This window comes from Delphinapterus leucas, chromosome 13 (assembly GCF_059928025.1).
Source record: "Delphinapterus leucas isolate spDelLeu-1000000601 "Yukka" chromosome 13, BTC_Dleu_Yukka2, whole genome shotgun sequence".
Lineage (NCBI taxonomy): Eukaryota > Metazoa > Chordata > Mammalia > Artiodactyla > Monodontidae > Delphinapterus > Delphinapterus leucas.
Window position 1 is genome coordinate 92239237 of NC_143141.1, and position 22391 is coordinate 92261627.

General features: G+C 49.8%; 1 protein-coding gene across 4 annotated transcripts in view; it reads right to left on the reverse strand.

Annotated features, from left to right (window-relative positions):
* TRAPPC12 (trafficking protein particle complex subunit 12) overlaps window positions 1–22391 on the reverse strand; it is a 64748-nt gene that overhangs the window by 27329 nt on the left and 15028 nt on the right. For all 4 annotated transcript variants that reach the window (XR_016395561.1, XM_022561487.2, XM_022561489.3 and 1 more), the window contains exons 3-5: window positions 20884–21000; window positions 10266–10379; window positions 8999–9137 (exon numbers count right to left, since the gene is read on the reverse strand). Coding sequence is in view for 3 of the 4 variants with exons in the window: in XM_022561487.2 (XP_022417195.1) it covers window positions 8999–9137; window positions 10266–10379; window positions 20884–21000 (370 nt within the window). In the remaining variant the exon portion in view is untranslated. The remainder of the gene's footprint in view (window positions 1–8998; window positions 9138–10265; window positions 10380–20883; window positions 21001–22391) is intronic.

The following is a 22391-nucleotide window of genomic DNA, read 5'->3' on the forward strand; positions in this document are numbered from 1 at the left end:
TAACCCATCACATCAAACAAGCTAAACAAGAAAAATCACACAATAAATCAAGAGAAGCAGAAAAAGCATTTGACAAAATATACCACCCGTTCACGATTAAAACTCTCAGCAACCTAAGAATAGAGGAAAACGTCCTCAATTTGATAAAGAGCATCTATAAACACCTACAGCTAAAAACATCTATAAACACCTACAGATAAAAACATCTATAAACACCTACGGTGAGAAGCTAGGTGCCTCCCCCTAAGGTCCTGAATCGTGCCGAGATGTCCCTGCCCTTTTTACCACTCCTACTGAACATGCTGCTGCAAGTCCTAACTAACGCAGACAGAACAAAGACCCTTTGGAAGACCAGAAGAACGTGCCTGCAGTTCTGTCTTCTCTGGGCCCTCACACCGTCTTCTCTCCAGGCACCATCTTCTATGGAGTAACAGACATCCCTGTCCCAAACTGTCGAGCTTTCCACCAGAGCCTGTCTGTGCTGGACCGGACTCCCGCAGCTCTGGGAGGTGGACGCAGGCAGACGCCAGCGACAGGTGACACTCCACGTGCCTCCCTGTGACTCACATCTGGAGTTGGGACTCTATCCAGACAGCCGAGAGCAGGAAGAGAAGAGCCAGCACCGATCCTCCTTAACCACGTCACCCTTGCCCGTGGCTTTCCTGGGAGTGTCCGGGAGAAAGCCAGGGCTAAAGTGGGAAGCAGTTTCCCCCTCTTCTCTCTTGGTACCACTGGGAAGGTCTCATACTGCTTAAAAATCTCATAGAGCAGAAATCGAGAGGGAAGCACACACACAGCCTCATGACACATCAGAAAGAGAAATGCCCCTCTCTAGAAAAATATACTGTTCATACAGCCAAAACAAGAAAAGCAGCTGGAGAAACGCTATTAATCCCAGCTTGAACAGGTTAACAGCCAGTCACTCAGTGGGTTTCAGGTGCCAATGCAGGCACAGGCGCTGGATGTACGCTGGTCACGAAGGGGATGTGACCACTGTTCCCAAGCAAACCCCACAACCTCGCCAGTAAAACACAACAGAAACTGTTTCAACGTAACTCAGGCCTTTTCTGCTTTTGTTTGTTTGTTTGTTTTAAAGAACTGCAAATAAAAGTACCTTTAAACTGATTCTCTGTCTAGCAAACCCAGCCTTGCTCTGTGTGAAGAGTCACTGGGAATCAGTGAAGCCCTTCATGCCAGAAGAATCCAGCAACATGAAATACGCAACAGCCCCACACCAGCCAGAAGCCTGTCTCCCCTGCATGGAGAGCACGCCTTGAAAAAGAGGGCAAGTCAGAATCTGGAAGGAAACGTATTTCCCAGTGGATCTGTTTTTCTGGAAAGTTCCCACATATAGTCATGACCTGCCAAAATCTAGGTCGCTATAAATACGGTAGAAGTGCTCTCATTAATCATTTAGAAAACATTAAATGAAAACACTCCTACACAATTCATGTTATCAAGTCCCCTGCAGTACTGCAGACCCACTCGGCAGCCACAGAATCAGAGCGGGATGCACCAGAAATCACGCAGGCCCCGTGCTGGGCAGCGAACTTGAAAGAAAAAGCAAGAGGAGGAATGTCAGCTTGACTCCAGCGGGGCACACAGGCACGGGACTTCCCTGGCGTGGAGGCGGTCTGGCCCTCCCGCCACCCACTCGCCTGTGTGCTGGGCGGGTGGCGTCCTCTCTCCACTTTCCTGGCCACCTGCCCAGCCGGACAGGGGACTGGGACATGGCCAGGCCGCTGGGAGGCCCGAGCGTGCTGACGCGATGGTGCCTGGTGGACGCCCAGCAGAGTGCAGACTCCGTGGACCCTCTGCCCACGGTCGGCAGGCTCAGCTCTCCCCCTTGGGGCCTGGCAGTTCCTCTCGCTGTCAAGGCAAGCAGGACCCGGTGCCTGACTGCTGCTCTGCACTTGCTTCCCTGGACCCGGCGCCCGCCCCGGTCCTTCCCCGACCCCTGCGACCCGGCGGCACGCGAGGAGTGGAGCCCCTGCTTCCTCTGCTCTGCCATGAGGACACAGGTCGGGGGACGCCCGTGCCTGGCAGAGAGCACAGAGTCCCTCACCTGCCACAAAACAACCCTCAACGAGACACTTCCAACTTCAAGGCTGCATCTGAAAACAAAACACCAGCCTGAGTGAGTCCTAGACAACTTATTAGTAAAGGGGTAATTCGGTGCTGCCCCAGAGCCCTGAGGCAGGAAGGGGAATTCAGGATGGTCCATACTGCCTCTGCATGAGCCTGAAACGCTGAGTCTGATGCAGGTGGCGCTGGGAACGCACGTGTCTCTCACGTTTCTCGCGTGAGACGGGTTACAGGAGGCTTCACTTGGGTGTCCTGACGATAGAGGTGGCGCCCCGAACTGCACATTTTCGTCTCTCTTAACCATCTGTTCCAGTAAAGACTGGACATGCCAGAGCTCACTAGGAGAGTGAGCAACGTGAAGAGCTGTAGGATTTGCTAACCAGCCTTCTCAGACTGAGGAAAATAGGCTTAAGTGATAAACTCGGAAGAGTTCTGGCACAGAGGAAAGTAAACTGGAAATCTAACCTAACCAGCAGATGTTAACTCTGAGACATGAGTTAATTTTCTCATGGAAAACAAAGTAAGACATCTGAAATGTGCTGAACAATTCTGAACCACCATGTATGGTTACGTGTTGATAAAAAGTTTCTGGATTTAGTCTGAGAACTAGAAATGTGAGTTGCATGATTCTGGAGGGAGGGCAGAAAAGGACTGAAGACCCAGTGACAGTTCACCTCTGCTGACCCAGGCGGGGAGGGAGCTGATGGGAGCCGGAGGGTCAGTCAGAGTGCGCGTCTCATCAGCTTTAGTCTGACTCGGTAACTCACAAGGATTGAGTTCCGAAATAAGACTTCACGTGAAATCATTATAGCTCTATTAACTTCAACTAAACACACAGATTTGAATTTAGTATCAGAAGAGGCACTGCTATCTGTGCGTTTCTTAAACGACAATCAAAATGTTTTTCATTTCTAACAGAGGGATCTGTGGCTTCACAGTTTTCCTCCAGGTGCACAGAAAGCTGGAGTGGACTGTCCTACGCAGAGGTGCACTTTGACAGCCCGAAGCTCACTTCCAACATTATGCTTTCTTTCGAACAGGAGACAGAATTCCAACAAAAGACAGAAAAGATGGTGCTGGGATGGGAAACCTTAGTGTCCTACAAGAGGCTGAAAAGAACTCCATCAGGAATGGGTATGTTAACATCAGGAATGGACATTTCATCTGTTTTGAAGATAAAATTTCAATGAATATGCGTAACTTAAAGAGTGAACCCAAATGTAATGTTAATAATAATGTATCAACACTGGTTATCAGTTGTAACAAAGGCACCAGACCAAAGCAAGACGTTCATAAAAAAACACAGTAAATGATCTCGTAATATTATCCACGGATATAATCCCTCTAAACAGTTCTCAAGAATACAAACCCAATAGGAGGAGAAGCAATCTGTGTTAGAGTAACAATTACAATATCAAAAATAATTTGATTAAAAGCAAATTAAAGGGAGAAGGCTATTATAAACATACGAAGAATGGCTCTCAAAAGAGAAACAATGTGAAGGGTTTTGAAAAGGTACTTTAAAGCCTTAACAGGAACAGTAATTCTGAACTTGTCAACATTAAAGACAAACAAAACCCAAAACACTTATTTGGGAAAAGGCTGGCATCCGTGACCCTCTTGTTTTCTCCCCGGGAGCTGAGGTGGGAGCAGGTTTCCAGGGAGGGGTGGATGCTCCGCGGGCTGTGTAGGGTGGTACAGGGGTGTCTGTCTTCAGGGCCAAAGACGATGTGGGCAGGGAGCGTGGGGGACCCTTGCTAAGCTGACAAAAAGGTTATGTTGGTATTTTTTAGGGTTAGAAACAATATTTCCCAGAATGGGAGAAGATATTTGCAAGATTCATAACAAATAAAGGATTAAATACCTAAAATATGTAAAGAACTACAACAAATCAATAACAAAAAATAACCCAATGGAAATGTGGGCAAAGATTATGAAGGAGTGGGTCCCCTCAGAGGAAACTGCAACAGCCAGTAACACACAAAAGCCATTTAGCCCTAGAAGATGTAACGAGAGGTAGAATTTCAGACCCACCAGATAGAAGTCTTATTGATAAGACTTATTCACAGGTGGGGAAACAAAAACTTGAATACACTGGTTTTGGGGATCTAAATTAGTATAACTACTTTGGAAAGTAATTTGACCATTTCTTGTAAGATTGGAAATACAACCACCACACAGCCTGGCACTGACACTTTTAATTTATGGAGAAATGCAGGAACACGTGGCCAAAGAGAAACACGCACCACAATGCATCGTTCAGTAGGGTCTGACACTGGAAAGATCCTACTTGCTCACCTTATGGATACGTATGGATACAAATAATGTTACGTGGGAAAAAGAGGCAAAATGAAGAAAGATACGCTCCTCATGTACTTTTCAAAAGCCTGCGGTTCTCTCTGTATTGTGTGTGTGTGCAGTGGAAATGTCAAAACATGACACGGAAACACAAATTCACGCTAAGCTGCTTTAGGAGGGGATGGAAATGGGGAGCTTTAAAGGCTGAATCAATAATACTTGAGCTTATCACAGAAAAAGTCTGAAGTAAATGTGAAAAACACGTTAATATTTGTTAACTATCTGGCTGCTTAATAAAACTCTTTTTTGACATTTAAAAAAATTTAATTTTTGTTGAGTAAAGAGTGGATTCAACCAGGAGGCATCCCAACATAGGACTTCTCGAAAAGGACAGAATTGGATGGGTAAGAGTACACAGGACGTGAGTGACAGAAAAATCAAGCATCTCCACCTGCGGGAACCATTCAAGCAGCCCAGTGACATCTGGTTCCACAAAACTGTGTGTGAGGACCCTGCTGGAAGCACAGTCAGAGTTCTAGACAGGGGCCTGCCATCCCTCAAGCAGCGGGACGCCGACAGGAAAGACAACCTTGCCCGGCAGAGGGGACAGGTTCTCACGGTGCCGCTGAGGCTCTGGGCTCAGGCTACTGTTTTGATATCTTCTACTGGCACGACCGGCGCTGAAGCTCTGGGTTTCCCGAGCTGTGTGACAGTTACAGGTGGAGAAGCTCGGTGTCCGGGTGTCACCCTAGTGTATCACATCTGGGTGTGTCCTGCTGGGGTGTGGGGACCACACGTCAAGGAGGAGACGCGAGCTGTCTGTTCACAGCCCCCCGCCAGGGCTTCTAAACCCCACACCTGAGAATGAGCTCTGCTCACCACGCTGTGGGCAGTCTGAGATGCTTGATGCGAGCAGTTTCTGGCCCAGCCTCTCGGGCCTGGAATTACAGGGATGCACATACAGCAAAGAGGGGAGCAGCAACCGACGGAGAGTGCGAAGAGGGAGGACACAGGTGAGGGACGAGCAAGGAGAGTTCAAGGAAGGGGGCTTCTCCAGCCTCCGGTGGTCTGTTCAACAACCACTGCCGTCATTCTTTCTTGCGAACAAGAGTGAGAATTCCAAACAACTGATTAAAAGGCGGCCTGAGTGTGTGAAAACACACACTCCCTGAAAGTAACTCCATGAAAACTGCTAGAGGGCTTCCCTGGTGGCGCAGTGGTTGGGAGTCCACCTGCCGATGCAGGGGACACGGGTTCGTGCCCCGGTCCGGGAGGATCCCACAATGCCGCGGAGCGGCTGGGCCCGTGAGCCATGGCCGCTGAGCCTGCGCGTCCAGAGCCTGTGCTCCGCGACGGGAGAGGCCACAGCAGTGAGAGACCCGCGTACTGCAAAAACCAACCAAACAAAAAACTGCTAGAAATGTTAGAGGATTTATAAGACCACAATACTCTTCCTTTCTTAGATGAAAATTAAAAAAGAAAATTTCATGATTTTTACTTATGACTCATTATGACTTGTTATGAATATTCTGAATGGGTAAAAATTATGCCCAATATTTAAATAAAATATATTAAAGCTCATTCATAAATGTTATTTATTTGTTTATACCATTATAGCTTCCTTTTAAAAGCGCATTTTAATGCGCTGCTTTGCTTATATACTGGAAGCTAAAATGAAATGAATGAATCAGAACCTCACATTTAGGCTTTGTTACACCACAAAATGAGAAGAAAAATGAGTGAACATTCAGCATGTCATCATGGATGAATGTTCACACGCTTTAGCTCAAATATACGTACGATTTCTGTCTATTCCATAATCTAACTGAGCTGCTTAGTGACGCAGGGCCACCAGCTCCTCTTTATCCCCATCCCAGTGCAATGTAATTCCAGGCAGAATCAGAAGCCTGCGTTCAGTGTGCACATCCTCAGGACGAGATGTTCCAAGAGTTGAGGGGAAGGATGACAGAGTTCTACGCCTGGACCCGAGGACCCGATTCCTCATTTTACAGGAAACTCGGCGTCGCCTCCGTGAACCTCTGTCCGTGAGGAGAACCAGCAGGGCCGCAGTGGCCACGGGACCGGGTACCTGTAGTTTAGAGCCGCTGGGCGATGGCCTGCGCGCTCAGAGTTCTGAGCTTTTGTCAGCAGCAGACAAAACACCTGTCAGCATCAGTTGCCAATCCCCGGACCCAGCGGAGGGCCCGGCGCTCTGCCGTGAGCGTGACCAGGCCCGGGGGTGCGGGGGAGGCCGTGGGCAGGCCGGCACGGGAGCCGTCAGGCCACAGTCAGGCACGGTGGGAAGAAACATTTTTTTCCTATGCTGAAGGGAAACATAGCTGCTCCTAACCAGAAGCATGGGAACAGCCGTCTCTTGATTATCAAGGCTGCCAGGTAGAATGTATTGAACAGAAATATCCCCACACTTCCCCATGTAACATGCCTTTAACCTTTCCATCGAACACCTTTCCACTATTAAGAAGTGGCAACAGAGACACATCCTCATTTGGGGTAGAAGCCTGCTCATCGCCTTCTGCGGAAGGGATGGACCACAAATGGCTAGGAAGTGTCGGTGAGAAAGGAACACAGGACCTCCCACGCTGGGGGAGTAGCCCCCGGACAACCAGGGGATGCTGGGCCTCTCCAGACGAGCACGGGAGGACGTGGACCCCCCCTACAATGCCAGGCGCACGGATGAGCCTTACGGAGCGAGAGGACGGATACAGCCCTGCTCCCCAGTGCTGGGGGCTTCCTGGCACAAGTGTGGGAGGGTGACCTTCCGAGAGAGGAGGCGGACGTGTCTGCCTGCCCTGTGCAGACACCACGGGGTCCCAGAGCAGGAAGCGTGGGCGGGAGAGCAAGGCCAGGGGGCCTCCCACCCACTTCTAACCTGTGGAGCCACCACTGCTGCTGGGGCCACACCCTGAACGCTTGCTCACCAGGGCTCCTGGCTTTGGGCCCTTCTCGCCTGGTCCTCCGGAGACTAGCTGGACCCGACAGGCCACTGGCTGGTAAGAAGTTTCACAAATTTGGGGCGGGAGCCCTGCCACCCCCTTCCTGACTCCGAGCAGTATAGCACGGCTAGTTCACTTCCACTCACTCGAGCCAACCTCATTGAGACAACCAGTCTGATTTCTGCCCTGTGGTAGGTTTTAAAACCTACCTTTTTCCCCCCTTTTCTACAAGGGGTGAGTTCCTTTAGTCAAAAAGAAGAAAAAGAATTTTTACACTAGTGAGGCTAAAAGTCTAACAGTACCTCATGCTGGAAATCCTCCTTCAAGCCTGGGAAAACTCAGGGCAACACAGACCAACTCCCGTTACGTGAAAAGCGAAGATGATGAAGGATAAAGCACTGAGGACTAAGAGAGCCTAACCCCCCAACCTTCCCTGTGTCCCCAAAGAAACAGATCTGAGATTTAAGGAAAAACAACGCAAAAAGAAGTTGAGAAACATGTTTTCACTTCTAGTCTTCTTAGTTCATCATTTACCTACCAAGTTAAGGAAGATGCTGATTTTTGATTTTTTGAAACTTCTACAAAAATTACCATCTTTATTATTAATTGGGCCTTTGTAGTCTCTTGTTCTGTTTTTATATTTTCTTCCCCAATCAGGCTCTGCATTTCCTGGCAACCAGGACCTTTCTTTGTTGCTCCACTGCTGCATCCAACAGACGATGACCAGCCAATCTTACAAAAGATGGCAGTGATCTACGGTTTGTCACTCGTGAATCAAGAACAGATGAGAAAAACAGCCAGTGCAGTGATTACTACGTGCGGCCACTTCTAAGCAACTTACACATACAACCTCATTCACTCTTCATGACTCTCCAGGAAGAAGCACGATTACCACCCCTGTTGTACCGATAAGGACACCAGGGTAGAGATGCCGAATCACTGGCCCAAGGTCACACACGAGTAAGAGGAGGGGCCCGGATTTAACAGGGAGTGTGGCTCCAGAGCCTGGGCTTTCAGTACCCATGCTCATGCTGCCTCTCAGAGGTCCTTCCAAATTGTTTTACATTTAATACAAACATTTGATGGGTTTCAAACATATTTACAAGGTTCTCCACCAAGAGATGTTCATTCTACCTCAAGGCTACTCCAGAAGGCTCTTTGTAACCGGCCCTCTCCCTTCCCCAAGTCGTATTTCTGGCCACCTTCCGACAATGACCCCATGCTGCAGCCCAGTGTCTCCAAAGAATGGTCCTGACCCATTGGTGGGCTGCAACCAGACTTAAATTAAATAAATCAGAATGGAAATTAGCAGAAAATGGCACAGAATCAGTATTGCTGCATGACTGTCTGTCTCTGTTTCATTTCTGTGTGTACGTTTGCACTAGGTCACAATACAAGATTATTTTTTACTCCAGAGCACAGTCTGAATGTCACCACCTAATCCTCATACCAGATCTTAGTGCCATGGCACATCAGGTGCCCGAGAATGGGCAGACGGATGCGTCAGTGGGTCTGTCCAGCTCAGTGTGTTCAGGAGCCAGAGTGAGGTCACCCTGTAGGTCAAGGCCCACTGTGGGCCGCTCGTCTGATGACCAGGACTGGATATAAGTGCAGGCAAAGCATAGCACATGCAGAAGCACTGACATTCACCCCAGTCTTACCCCTACGCCCAGGGTACACATGAGGGTAGTACTCGTAATAGAGATCTGGCTGATCCAGGTTTCCGAAGGGCTCAAACTCCATCTCGGCATTCTGGAAAAGGCCCAGCTTCACCAGCAGTGCCAGCCTCACAAACCAAAGCTAAAAACCAAAACATAATTGAAATAATCGGTTATCTGTGTGTCGCAGGGTCAGAGACTCCTATTCCCTTTTAATTTGATATTAGAGCTCGATTTCAAATACATTAAAACAAGAGCTAAACTAACTTTCTTTCTTGGCACGTTTGCATAATTACAGGTTTATAAAAACGGATTTGAAAAGGGACACCCCCTCCCGGAAAGAGAGCAGAATCCAGGGGCTGGGGTGAAGGAGGAGGGAGGCCGTGAGCGCAGGGGGAGCGGGCGGCGGAGCTGTGTCGGGGGAGCAGCGAAGGGCGTGGCATCTCGGGGGGAGGGGCGTGGGGGGAAGCAGCCGGCTCCAGCGGCCAGAACACACGGCACCTTCCGGAAACCAGCTGAGGCCACGTGAGAGGGCACGGCTGGGGCCTCGGAAGTGACCCAAGTCAACCTCGTTCCACCATGGAGAGAAACGAGGTGTAAAAGCAGTGACCGCGTGGCAAGGGCCGGACTGAAAAGCCGGGCACCGCTCCGAGCGAGCGAAGGCCACCCTGCTCCGGTCCGCCGTGCATGCACGGCCGCCTGTAACCTGGGGGCGGCGGGCGGGGCTCGCAGCTGCAGAGCAGGAAGGTGGCGGCAGTCTGTGGGACGACCGTCAAGAGGGAGCGGGGGTCGGCTCACGCGGGGAGCGGAGCCGTGTCCGGGGAGGGCCACCCTGGCCGTGTGGACGGGCTTCAGAGATGAGGAAGGAAAACCTGCCCCGCTTGGGCCAGAGGCCGGGGGACGCAGCGCGTGTAACGTGGCCGTGCGCTCCTGACTGCGCCCCGCCGGGCAGACGGAGAAACAGGAGCACAGCCCAGACCGCTGCGCCCGGAGGCCTCCAGGGTCCCTCCTCTCACCAGCTCTTCGCGGACTTGGAGAATCTGGAGGCTGGCTCGATTTGGGGGGGGGGGTTCCCACAGAATTTCGAATAAAAGTTAGCAAACGCCCCGTGGAGAGGCGGGAATTTAAGGACTTCTGTGCTGCACCTTCTCGTCAGAGGAGCTTCCCGTCGTTCAGAACTCTCCTTTCCGCGCTCCTCCCTCCTCCTTAAGAATTTAAGGCCCTTCCAGCCCCCAGACGCTGCTGAAGCCAAGAAGGCTCAGGGCGGTACCTGCAGGGAGTCGGCGGTGTGGCTGGTCGGCAGCCCGCTCTTGCCATAGCCTTGGCCGTGGGCCGTAAGGAGCCGCCCGCACAGGTCCACGGCTGCCCTCCAGTTCTTGCAGCTCTGAAAGACACGGGGACACGTCACCAAGGGCTGGGCGGCTCACACGCGAAGGCCGGACGGGCGTTAGGCAGGAAGGGTGCCGAGCCGCAGACGCGCTTCAAGACGAGCGAAAGGGAGTATGTTACCAGTTAACCACTGACAGCGCGGGGGCAGAATTCTCTACGAAAGCTCCCCGACCACAAATCCGTAAGGCTGCTTTCCTTTTTAGCAAGACACCTCTATCTTGTGATTTTTATCAAATTACAATCGAATATTTAATTTTAATCTTTGTGCTGGGTATATCTGTATCTAAGGTCTGTGTGTGACTGTAAGTGGTTTATATGTTTAACATGATTCTGTGTTCTCAATATGAAAAATAAATCAATGAACTACGCCGATGCAACATGTTCTAGGCCGTGTATCCACATGCAGCGCTTCATGTTATAACTAGAGGGATGCTGGCTGATACCGACACACGGGCTCGGGGGACTCGGCCTCACCGTGCCCATCTCTGCCCTGATGTGACACAGAAAGGAGGGCCACCAGGCAAATGGGCGGGGAAACATCACCAGAGGGACCGTTTGACCCTTTAAGAAGCTAGAAGTGGATGCTGGACGCAGGCTCTCCCGACAGAACAGGCACCACCCATTGCCGCGTCAGCGCACGGCCCAGTCCGCACGGCAGAGGCAGGTCAGGTCTGCGGAGCAGGGGGTGGAGCGGGGGGTGAACACACATCTTTGCACCTGTTAACCTTGGCTCCAGCGAGGAAGGGGGACAGTAAACTGCTGTTTTCAAGGACGCACTGAGTGATTTTGTGTCTGCGAAGTGCTTCTTGAACAAGAAGCCGGGGGTGCCGGGGGAGCGTGTCCAGCCTGTTCTTTCCTCAGTTAGAATTCACATTTCTTTTTATGACACAGTCAGTGAGGGCCAGCTCCTCGTGGAGGACCCCTCATTCCTCTTCTTCCTCTCTCACGTGTGTGTGTGCATGTGTGTGTGCATGCCCAGCCCGCTTAGTGCAACTGGGCCGGGACGGATGTTGGTGTGGCACGAGTCCAGGCTCCACGGTGAACTGGCCGTGTGCCCTAATGCAAGCCGCCTGCCTGCCCCAGCCACGGGCACCTCAGGCTCCTCGCGGCTCCTCGTGACCTGACAGGTCATGGCTTTTTAGTGCTGAGTGATATTCCAGCGTCTGGACGAACCACCGTTACCCATTCACCTGCTGAAGGGCACCTTGGCCACATCCAATCTGGCCACGATGAATAAAGGTGCTATGAACATGCAAGTGCAGGCTTTTGTGTGGACATGAGTTTGAAATCCTCTGGGCAGAGCAAGCAGCAGGACTGCCGGACTGGATGGCAGGCTCATCTGGCTTTACAAGGACCCTCAAGGCTGTGCACATCTGCTCTCCACCAGCAGAGAGTGGAGCCTGCTGGCCGCACGCCCGCCGGCGCCTGCGGGGTCAGAGCCTGGATTCCAGCCGCTCTCATAGGCGTGCAGTGGTCTCTCAGTGTTGCATGGGCTTCTCAACACTTTCTCGCGTTATTTTCCTCCCGCGTTATTTTCCTCACTGGCCCGACAGCCAGCACCAGCTACCGGATTCCCGTCAGCAAGCTGCAGCTGTAACCGGATGACGCAAACCCGATTTCTTAAACTATATCTTGCAGCCTTCCCTTTCCATGATGAGAAGACTGGCACAGAGACAGCGCGGTGCTTCAGGAAGACAGGCTTCCTGCTCCAGGGCCATGTGCTGTCCAGCTCTGAGAGCCACTGGTCCATCCTGAGATCGGACTGGAGCCACTTCCCTCGAAACGGTCCCAAGTACGACAGGAACGATTTCCAGGAACACAGGCCTTCCTCGTTCTGGTGGGCAGCTCAGAGCTACTTTTAGGCGGGTTAAGATCATTTATGCTACAACTGTCTTCAGGTGCTTTCTCCGGTCTAAACTCAGCGCAACAACCCCTTTCTATGGCAACAGCGGCCGTGTCCATCCTCCTTGAGCTGCAAGCGTGGAAAGGGACAGGGAAGGGTGTTCCGCTGAGTTCGGACCAGCTCTGTGTGTACATCTCGGCGGGTCCCGTGTGCAGGGCTTGGTGATGGCCTCTTCCTGCCCGCCTGCGTCGCACACGCTGACCCCTCCTGCTGGGGACACTAGATCGCAACAGAGCGCATGGGGCAGTCTTCCCAGGAAAGGACTTCAGCTGAGAGCGAGGAAAGGATGACCCAGTGAGGAGGGCAGGTGTGAGCAGCCGGGAAGCACAGGAGCAGGAGGGAAGGCCCTGTGGCCCGAGGGAGGGGGGCAGGTGAGGGTGGCAGCCCAGGTGAGGACGGGGGCAGGTAAGGCCAGGCCCCTGCGCAGGCTGCCAAGAGCATGGCGACATTCTGGAAACAGCAGCCCCTGCAGTGATGAAGAGTGAATCTGAGGGGCCATGCAGATGTCGCCGCAGCATTCGGGAGGGTGCCCAGTCCCCCAGACCCCGCGTCGGCCTGTGGACCACACCCACCGCCACTTGGCCCCTTCCGCAGGCTCCAGGCGGCTCTGTGCACCCTCCGAGGAGGTGGGCACTCATCTGCTGCCCGGGGACCGAGCGGCCCGCAGGGCCCAGGATACTCCGTGGTCCTGACAGGACACGCGGCCGCTGCCACCTCGGAGGGACTGTGGACCATGCCCCCTCAATGGCTTGTGACTGGTCCACAGCCAGAAAGGCTCAGAGGCTGAGAAACTTCTACAGGATGAGATGCCTATTGAATAAAATAGTAACAAAAGGGGGCTTGCATGTGGTACATCTCATTTTACTCATTATTATTAATTGATATTGAATTTTACAAAAGTTTTAGTCTGCTAAAGACTGCAAAGTCAAAAAAAAAAAAAACCACGAGAAAAACCCAAAACCCAAAACCCAAAACCAAACCCCACTGTCCTCAGTGCCGAGCCTGAAAGGCACAGCTGCAGATGCAGAAGGCAGGGGGACAAGACTGGGTGACAACCTGGGCCTCTGAGACACTCGGAGGAAAAGAAACATAAGCAGCTGGCCGTGCGGCCTGTGCCTGCCCGAGACGGGACGTGGGAGAACCTGACCGTGGAGGGTGGAGGAGCAGAGGGTGGGGCAGCGGCCGGGGCAGGGAGGACGGGCCGGCCAGTCGGCCGGGCGGTGACGCAGAGCCAGAGTGAAGGAAGGTGGCGTCCTGGGAGCAGGGAGGAGACGCGCGCGGGTGGAGGTCAGATCCACCAGATGGGAGGTGGACGAGCAGCGGCGGGCAGTTGAGGAGGCAGCTCCGGGGGCCTGCAAGTCGCCAAGCTCCCGGGGGCAGCGCCAGGGACAGCGAGACTCAGTGCTCCTTTCTAACCAAATACTCGGAGCCTTACAGAGCAAAGGCGGACCAAGCTGGAGACTGGCCAACTGCCTGCTGGGAAGGATCCTGACTGCAGACCTCTGGAGGCGAGTGCCCGGAGGGAAGGGAAGGGTTCTGTCTGGGGGTGGCGTGGGGAGGTGAGGCCATTCATTGAGGAGTAGGGAGAGGGGTGGGGTCTGAAAGAAGCAGGGATCCTTTAAAGAGGCACTGAGAGCAACCAGAAGAGCCCACCGGCACACACACAGGGGACGGGACTTGGGTCCTGGGGACAACGCGTAACCCAACGTAAAACCTGACTCCTTAGTCTTTAGCTTCCTGCGGGCTCAGGGTGGTGGCGAGCAATTAGGGAAATGGCTAACAACGTTCCTCAGGCGCCAGTACTGAAAAGTGGCTTGGGCAACACTGCTCTAGGGTGCGGTCTAGCTCACCCATCCTGCCCGCATAAAAGACAGCCTCGCATTCCAGGTAACTGTCAACTGTGACTGTGTCCTGTCTCCTCCTCTGGGTGAGGTCCTGGGGCAGTGGCCTTGTCTAGGGCACTGGTTTTAGCCTCTAATGGTATTTCTTTACTATGGCCCTTATCACGTATAGATGCTCAAAGATTTGTGAAACATGAAATAGTGAATTCACAGAACTATAAAAGGCAGTAAAAAAAAAATACATTAGTAATGGAAGAGATGCAAGTCACAATTTACTAGTGAGTTGACCTTCAACAGCTCCCACTGCCCCCCACCCCCCAAAAAAAAGAAAGAAAGAAAAAAGAGAAAAAAAAGCAAATGCCATTGCTAGCCTAAGAAATGAGAAAAAACAATTTTTTAAAAAGAACAAGTCAGGGCAGACAAGGAGACATGAAAGCAAGTACATGCACATGGTACCGGTAAACGTGCACTGCTATACTGTTTCTGAAAAATACGTATTAATAGTCTGTATTAATATGTCTCAAAACTGTCCCTACTCTGACCCAGTCAGTCTCCTCCTAGGATTGATCCTAAAGAAATAATCCAAGGAGGACTGGGTCCAGGACCTGCAGGAAAAAATCCACGTGTAGGTGGATCTACGCAGTTCACACCCATGTTGTTCAAGGGTCAACTGTAATATGGAATTGTGTTTGTATAACACAAATACATATATATATCTATCCATAGTCACACAGAGACACACTGCATGTATACACACACATACTAAACTAAATGTTAGTACATAATACCATCATGACATCGCTTATATGTGGAATCTAAAGACAAACATGATACAAATGAACTTATATATAAAACAGAAATAGATTCACGAACATAGAAAACAAACTTCTGGTTACCAAAGGGGAAGTGGTGGGAGGGATAAATTAGGAATTTGGGATTAACATATACACACTACTATATATAAAATAGGTAACCAACAAGGACCTACTGTGTAGCACAGGGAACTCTATTCAATATCTTGTAATAACTTATAATGGAAAAGAATCTGAAAAAGAATATATATACACACACATAGATATGTGTGTATATATATATAACTGAATTGCTGTGCTATACACCTGAAACTAACACAACATTGTAAATCAAATATACTTCAAAAAAAATGTTAGTACATAGTAACTAAGATGTTAACCAACAGTGGTTTACGCAATTAATTTCTCTTCCATTTTTCTGAAGTAAGAACATGCTGTTTGTAAAGTGAGGAAGAGAGGTTTGGGACTCAAGGACAGGCTGAACACCGGTGGAACAACAGCCTCACAGACGCGGCCTTTACGTCCTGGTCTAGGAACGGATGGTGGCTTGTCCACCTTTGCCCCACGTGATGGGGCCCCAACTCTTACCTGATGTGCAGGAACCATATTAATGCCTGTAGAAATAACACATCATTTTTTCTACCAAGTACAGATGTGTACCAAGTACTAAGTACGGCAGCTAAAGCACGAGGGGAGAGGGTTTTTTCTGGGGTGGGTGTGCGGGGAGCTTTAGCTCTAGGACATAAGGAGCCCGTTGACACCGTCCCAGAAAGAATGCGTCTGGGAGCAGAAATATATTAATGAGACTATCTGATCATGGATATTTATGTATTTTTGAAACAAATAAGAAATAGTTATTACACAGCAAAGACTCCTATCTTATTTTATATCCACTATATATATAGGTACCCACCACTCATAAAACATTTAAATGTGTAATAAAATTATTTGCAGTACTTTGCAAATATGAAGTGCTCCATAAATGATTAAAATAGTAAAATGTATCACATAAAAAGCCTTCGGCTCTTGCTAGGATTCTTACACTAAGATATGCTTTCTATATTTCAAACCAGATCACCATTAAAAATGAAGCCAAAACCTACCATCTTATTCATTTTTTTAGTAAATGTAAGTCTTTTCAAAAGTGGCTTCTTTCCTAAGAATAGAAAGCAGACCTGTTTACGCTCCTGTTAGCTTCTTCCCACTGACGACTGAGGACAGTCACTCCCACTCCCCCTTCCTTCCCCCCATATACACAGGTTCCGCATTCAAGGACTCTACCAACCTCAGACTGAAAATATTCACAAAAAATTCCTGAAAGTTCAAAAAAGCAAAACCTGGACTTGCCTTGCACCAGCAAAGAGTCACGTGGCACTTAGATTGTATTAGGTGTTGTCAGTGACCTAGAGATGATGTCAGGGACACAGGGGATGTGGGCGGGTTACATGCCAATACTACGCCCTTTCATACAGGAGATGTGAGCATCACGGGTCTCGTATCCGCGGGGGTCCTGGAACCAAACCCCACGACACTGAGGGACAACTGCCAAGGAAGACTCACGCCGATACCTGCCACTCTTGACGGCACGGGCCTTTCTTCGGCTGAGCCCTTTTCTGGTTAATATCACTGGCCGGTAAGTGACATGTAGTCATTTCTAAGCACGCTTACACTAACCCAGCAGCCAAGGTCAGAACGACCTACTTCCCCAGGACAATAACAAAGAACAGCGCGTGCAGGGAGCCTGGGTGCCTCCTGCCCGCCTGCCGGCAGCCTGTTTGAGGACTCATCCTGCTCCGCTCTGGCCACTGCGGCTCAGGCCCAGAGGTGACCAGACAGCTCCTCTAATCTCTATGTTAAATCTGATTATCTTCTGGTTTGAGAGTCAGACATGGTGGCAGAGGAAACAGAGAGATGAAATGAATTTCTTTGTATCGTAATTTAAAAAGAAAAAAAGAAACAAAAAAAGGGAAAGAACATAAAGAAGAAGTTGTTAGAAAAGCTGACCATTTACAATTTATGATTCCCAAATAACATCCTTCCTGACAGAATATGTACGTGGCTTAACTACAAGTTTACTGTGTACTTCGAAGACACTTCCAGGTACAGGAATATTTTTGTTCCCGCAGAGTGGGATCAACACGAACTGTCTTGTCCACCAGAGGCCTGGCAGCAATCAGGGGCTACTGACTGTTCCCGGGAGTTCCAGGAGCGCTGGGTGAAGGGGCTGCTGCAGGAGTGCGGCCCAGGCCAGGGGCACCTCGCAGGGGCATGCGATGCAGTCAGGGCCGGGCGACAGAAGCAAGCACAGGCCAGAGGTGACGGCTGCAGGAGAGCTGTGGCCGTGGGACTGCCGCCAGGAAGGAGCTCGCTGCACCCCTCCAGCTCCCAGTGCCCCCTCTCCAACGGGGAAGCAGGAGAGCAGGGGCAGGGCAGGAAGGGCCGGAAGACAGACGCGGAGAACGTCCAGGGCTGGCACCGGGTGAACCTGGCCAAGGCAGATTTTGCGGCCAAACTAGTTCTAGGTTTCCAGGGCTCTCCTGGTCTCAGAGTTGAGGCTGAGGGATTATCAGCTCGTTTTCAAGCACGAACACGAGCCGGGGCATCACAGGCAGCCTTCGCACTTCGTTTCTCTTGCTCAGCACGGTCTGGAGATTTATCCATACTGATGAACGTGGCTCTTGTGCACGTATTTCAACTGCTCCGGATATTAAGGTTTTTAATAAAGTTTTTGGCCAATACAAATCATACAGCACATTCCTGAATATATCTTCATGAACATATACAGAGTCTTCCTAAAGTATGTGATTAAAAGCGGCACAAGCCACGTATTGTACCAGCTGCTGCTCAACTGCTCTGCAAGGCAGCCCTTCCGGTTCAGGCGCCCCGCACACGCACCCCTGCTGACATCTGGTGCTACCAACACGATGGGGTTCACACGCAGGACACTCTTGTTTCACTGAGATTTCTGTGGTCCCAGGGAGGCTGAGCATTTTTTCCATGCTTATTGGCTGTATGGTTTCCATGAACTGCATCTTCATATCTTTCGCCTGTTTTTCTATCGGGCTGTATCTGTTTCTTATAAATTAGACGAAGGTCTTGATGTGTATTTCAAATATTTTCTCTCATTTTTTAATGCTGTTTATGGTGTTTTTGTTAAACACAGTTTTAAATTTCAAAGTAGTCAGGTTATCGATATTTCCTGGAAGGTTTAGTTTTTTGTGTCTTGTTAAGAAGTGCCTCTCTGGCCTGAGTCTCTTCTATTTTTTGAAATTACTTCACTTGGAATTCCCTTCTGGGTGTGCTTAGAAGCAGCGGTCTTTTTATTTTCCCACTTGAACATCCAGTTAATGCCATGCCCTTCATCCATCAGTTCATTCCCTTCTTTCCCCAATAACCTGCCACGCGGCTCTTCCCACACAAGTCCCCCGTGCCAATCCTGCATGGCCCCTCGGTGTGGGGACCGCCCCTGGCCTCCGTCCTGCTGCTGTGGCGGGCAAGCGGCTCCTGCTTCACTTTCACTCTTTCCAGCTCTTGTCCTTGTGTGAGTTTCCAGTGAGCACGCAGGGTGGACACCGCCTCTATTCCACACATCAAGCGTGCGCGCGTGTGCATGCGTGTGCATACATGTACGTGCGTGTGCGCGTATGCACAGATATGTGCGCTGGATGCAGGGAGGCGGGGGTTACTTCTCCAGCATCGAAAGGGTGAGCACTGCCTTCAGCTTTCGGATGCTCTTTCGCTCCCCGGACTTGCCTGAGAGGTGAGGTAGAGCCGGCAGGGTCAGGGTCCCTCTCCGTTCCTGGAAAAAGGCTGGAGGAGACAGGGCTGGCCTCTGCCCCCTCCTCTCCATCTCCCTGCACAGCTCTGGGTGGCCTGATGGGCGAGCCAGGTAGCAGGTGTGCAGGAGGGGATGAAGGAGACCCAAGGACAGGCCGGGGCGACCACACAGCATTGGCTCTAACGCCCAGCGCCCCCTTCCTTCAGGACAGCGGGACCTCAGCTCCGCAACCCGCGCGAGCTGGGGCCTGTGATTATAGGCCGCCTGCTGCTTGATGATAATTACGATTTCTCCAGAGTGTCTTGTGCTATTTCTATCTCATTGTTTTCCACCTCTAGTTCCCATTCTTGGTGGTCCTCCTCCATTTTCAATAGTAGATGTCAGAAATGTTTTGGTAAAAAAATTGTTTTTAAAATTAGAATTTAAATATATCATGTTAATCTTTAAGTGCTGTGGAGAAAATCTTAAAAATCTCATAATTATTGTATATGACATGTAGAACTCTGATAATGAAGGTATTTAGATATGGGAAAAAGATCTAAGCTTAAATAAATATGACTTTTTTAAAACAAGGAAGTAAGATATAGACTCTATTTGAGAAACTGAACATAGGCATTCCACAACTTCCAAAAGATGAGAAAAATAGTCCAATAAAAATCACTCAAGTAACTGATGGTATGTACATAACTCTTCCCCACCCACGACTCAAAGGAAATCATTAACGCCACATATGAATGACACCACTGAAGTGATTAAAATGTCTTTCTCCAGAGGCTGTGGCATTCATTTCCCTGTAAGTTAACAATCTTAGAATACTCTGACATTACTTAGGAAAATACACTGAGAAACTCTTCCCTAGTCTTAAAGACGAGAGCAATTATTTTAGGACATAATTAAAATGCCAGGGCAAGGTAACCGTCTTTTTATGAATACATTTCCTACCTTAAACAGGTCTCCTTGTTAGGACTGTTAATAAAATTTCTACTGGCCTCAAGTATTTTCAATGTACGGAAAACAATCAAACCACCGCATACATTTATTAACAGCAGGAATAATCAAAGGAGGTAAAAGATGGCCTGAGAATTGATGACACTGACTGTGTGTGGCTCCGTGTGTCTTCTCTAAGCTTATCGTTACAAGTCACACTTTGGGTACAGCCGACTGCTCACGACACTGGCCAAGTAAAGGGAACAACAGTGGCCCACTGCACAAGGGAGACATGTTCATTCCACCAGATTCATGCGGCCGTGGACACAGTTACCTTCTAAGACCTGTAACTTCATTAACAAACGATAATGCATAGAGACACTTAAAGGTTTGCTGTTCCCTCTCCCTTTTAAAAATAGAATATCTCCACATCTTTCCTTCCCAAAGCTTCTCATTCATGGGAATAAGTCTAGAATCACTTCAGTGAAAGAAACTCAATGAAACATTTGATTTACATTTACTAAAAACTAAACTTTAATTGGTTTCAACGTGAAAATGTCAGCAAACCACCTAAGCAAGTGTTTCTTTCTTCTTCTTTTCTTTTTCTTAGGTCTCTCTCTCTCTCTCTTTTCTTTAAGCAAGTGTTTCTTACTGACCTTTTTGAGGACACAAGCTTTTGTAACAACATAAAAGATGCTGTGGGGCAGACAGTTTCCAGTGGCTCACAGGCCACCAGAAGCATCTGCCCCGCCCAGCTTAAAACGCCTGCAGTCAGAGTTTCCTATTTCAGAACAGCGTCTCTGTCTGGTGTTTGCACTCACTCCTGTTAATGAATAAAGAAAGGCTTTTGTGCGCATTTCTGGGGAATCCACTCATTTAATAATAAACCTTCTATGCCAAGTGGAGAAAACAGAGTATTTTAAGAAAATCAACATAAAATTATTTCACTCTAGTTATTTTTGATGAAGCATATTTAATCAAAGTATATACTGCTTCAAGTAATTTGATCATTTGAAATCATGCTTTTTAAAAATTGGACTTAAAAAGTAACAAGTACGTTAACATGATGCTCTTTGCTGCACAGGACTGGTTACCTAATCCAACAAAATACTATTTAGGTGCAAGGGCTTAGGATAAAATACTCAAAGTAATTAACTGGAGGTTAAATATTATGAAGGGAAGCAGGACTTATCAAAAAAAAAACACACACACAGAAAATCAAATACATTGTTACTTACAATGAGCTGTTTCAATCCAACAAAAGACTGTTCTACCGAGTTGGCGTTTAAGACCTGTCTCTTTGCTGCAGCTTTTTCACCCAGGAAGCGAAGCATTAAGTCTTTAACTGCATCTCCCTTGAAAGAATATAAGAAAAACAGGTCAGGACAATAAAATGTTAATTAAACTCAGCTAATCAGAACCCATAGCCATAACCAAAATTTACTTTTTCTCCATTGGTGTATGGAGGTCAAAATGTGGTTACAGCAGAGTCAAACTTCAATAAACCAGACGCTAAGGTATCACGATCTTTAATAAAATGTGCAGTTTAGAATGGCTCTTTCTTTTGGAGAGGAAGCAGTGAAGCACCAGCGCCTGTACCAGGCTTATGTAAGGGGCACAGCAAGCCAGGCGGGGGGCCGGAGGCGCGGGGCACGGGGGGCGTGAGCGACACCGCCCCTGGGAGAAGCGGCGTGCACAGTGGGACCCAGGCTGGGGCGGGCAGGCCTGAGCGCCCTCTGCCCGCATCCCGCCAAGCTGCCGGCCGGCCTGGGCCCCCGGGAGCCCCTAGGGCCTGGCTAGAGTAGTTAGTGGTGGCCCAGGGCACTGCCTTCCGCCCAGGGCTGCGTCTCTCCTGAGCCCAAGGAGAGCAGGGGTCCCTCCCTCTGCCGGGCCCTCCGCTCGGGGAGCGGGCTGCTCCGGAAAGGCCCACACCAGCCTCCACACAGGGGCTCTCTCAGCCCAAGCCTCGGGTTAGACCCGCCTGCACCTGGGCTGAGTGACCGTACAGGTGGACAGATGGGCGAGGCCAGGGGAAAAGGGATCATCCATGGCCAAGTGACCCAGGAGGAACCTGGGAGGAGCCAGGACGGAGGCCCAGGTGCTCAGAGACCAAGCCGCACGTCTTACACAGGGGCAGAGATCTAGAAGCTGCAGTTCTATGATTTTTTTGCTTTCAGAGGGTAAGGTGAAATACTTCAGATGCCAGAACCACAGAAGTGGCTAACTGATCTAGGAGGGATAATTAAAGGGCGGAATAAAAAGAACTCAGCCATATGGCTCCATAAAGCTTTGCACAAATGTAACTCCTATCAGACAAGGAGCTTTATCTGAGCCAGAGGAACTGCGAACCAGGAAAGGGCAAAATCACATCTTCATGCCGCCGAGGGAAGACCCATCTAACTTCTCCATCATTGCAACCATCTCAGTTAATAGGACCACACTGCGAAAATCTCCTGCCCTTTAAAATTCTCTGTTAATTAACACCTGAGTTATCAGGGAAGTTCCTGAGACACGAGCGTATGTAGAACTGACAATCATCTCACCTCTGAAAGCCCAAAGACGCGACAAAACGCCCTAACATGGACTGGCTCTCGCCGTGTCACTCAGCTGAAGGCAGTTCTGACACGGGGGTCACAGCGCCTTTGCCGCAGACCCTTCATGCTCACTGGAGCGAGGGGAGCAAGCTTCCTCCGCAGGATGTCTTGTGAGCTATGCGGGGTGGGATCCACCTAGAACCCCAGGGACC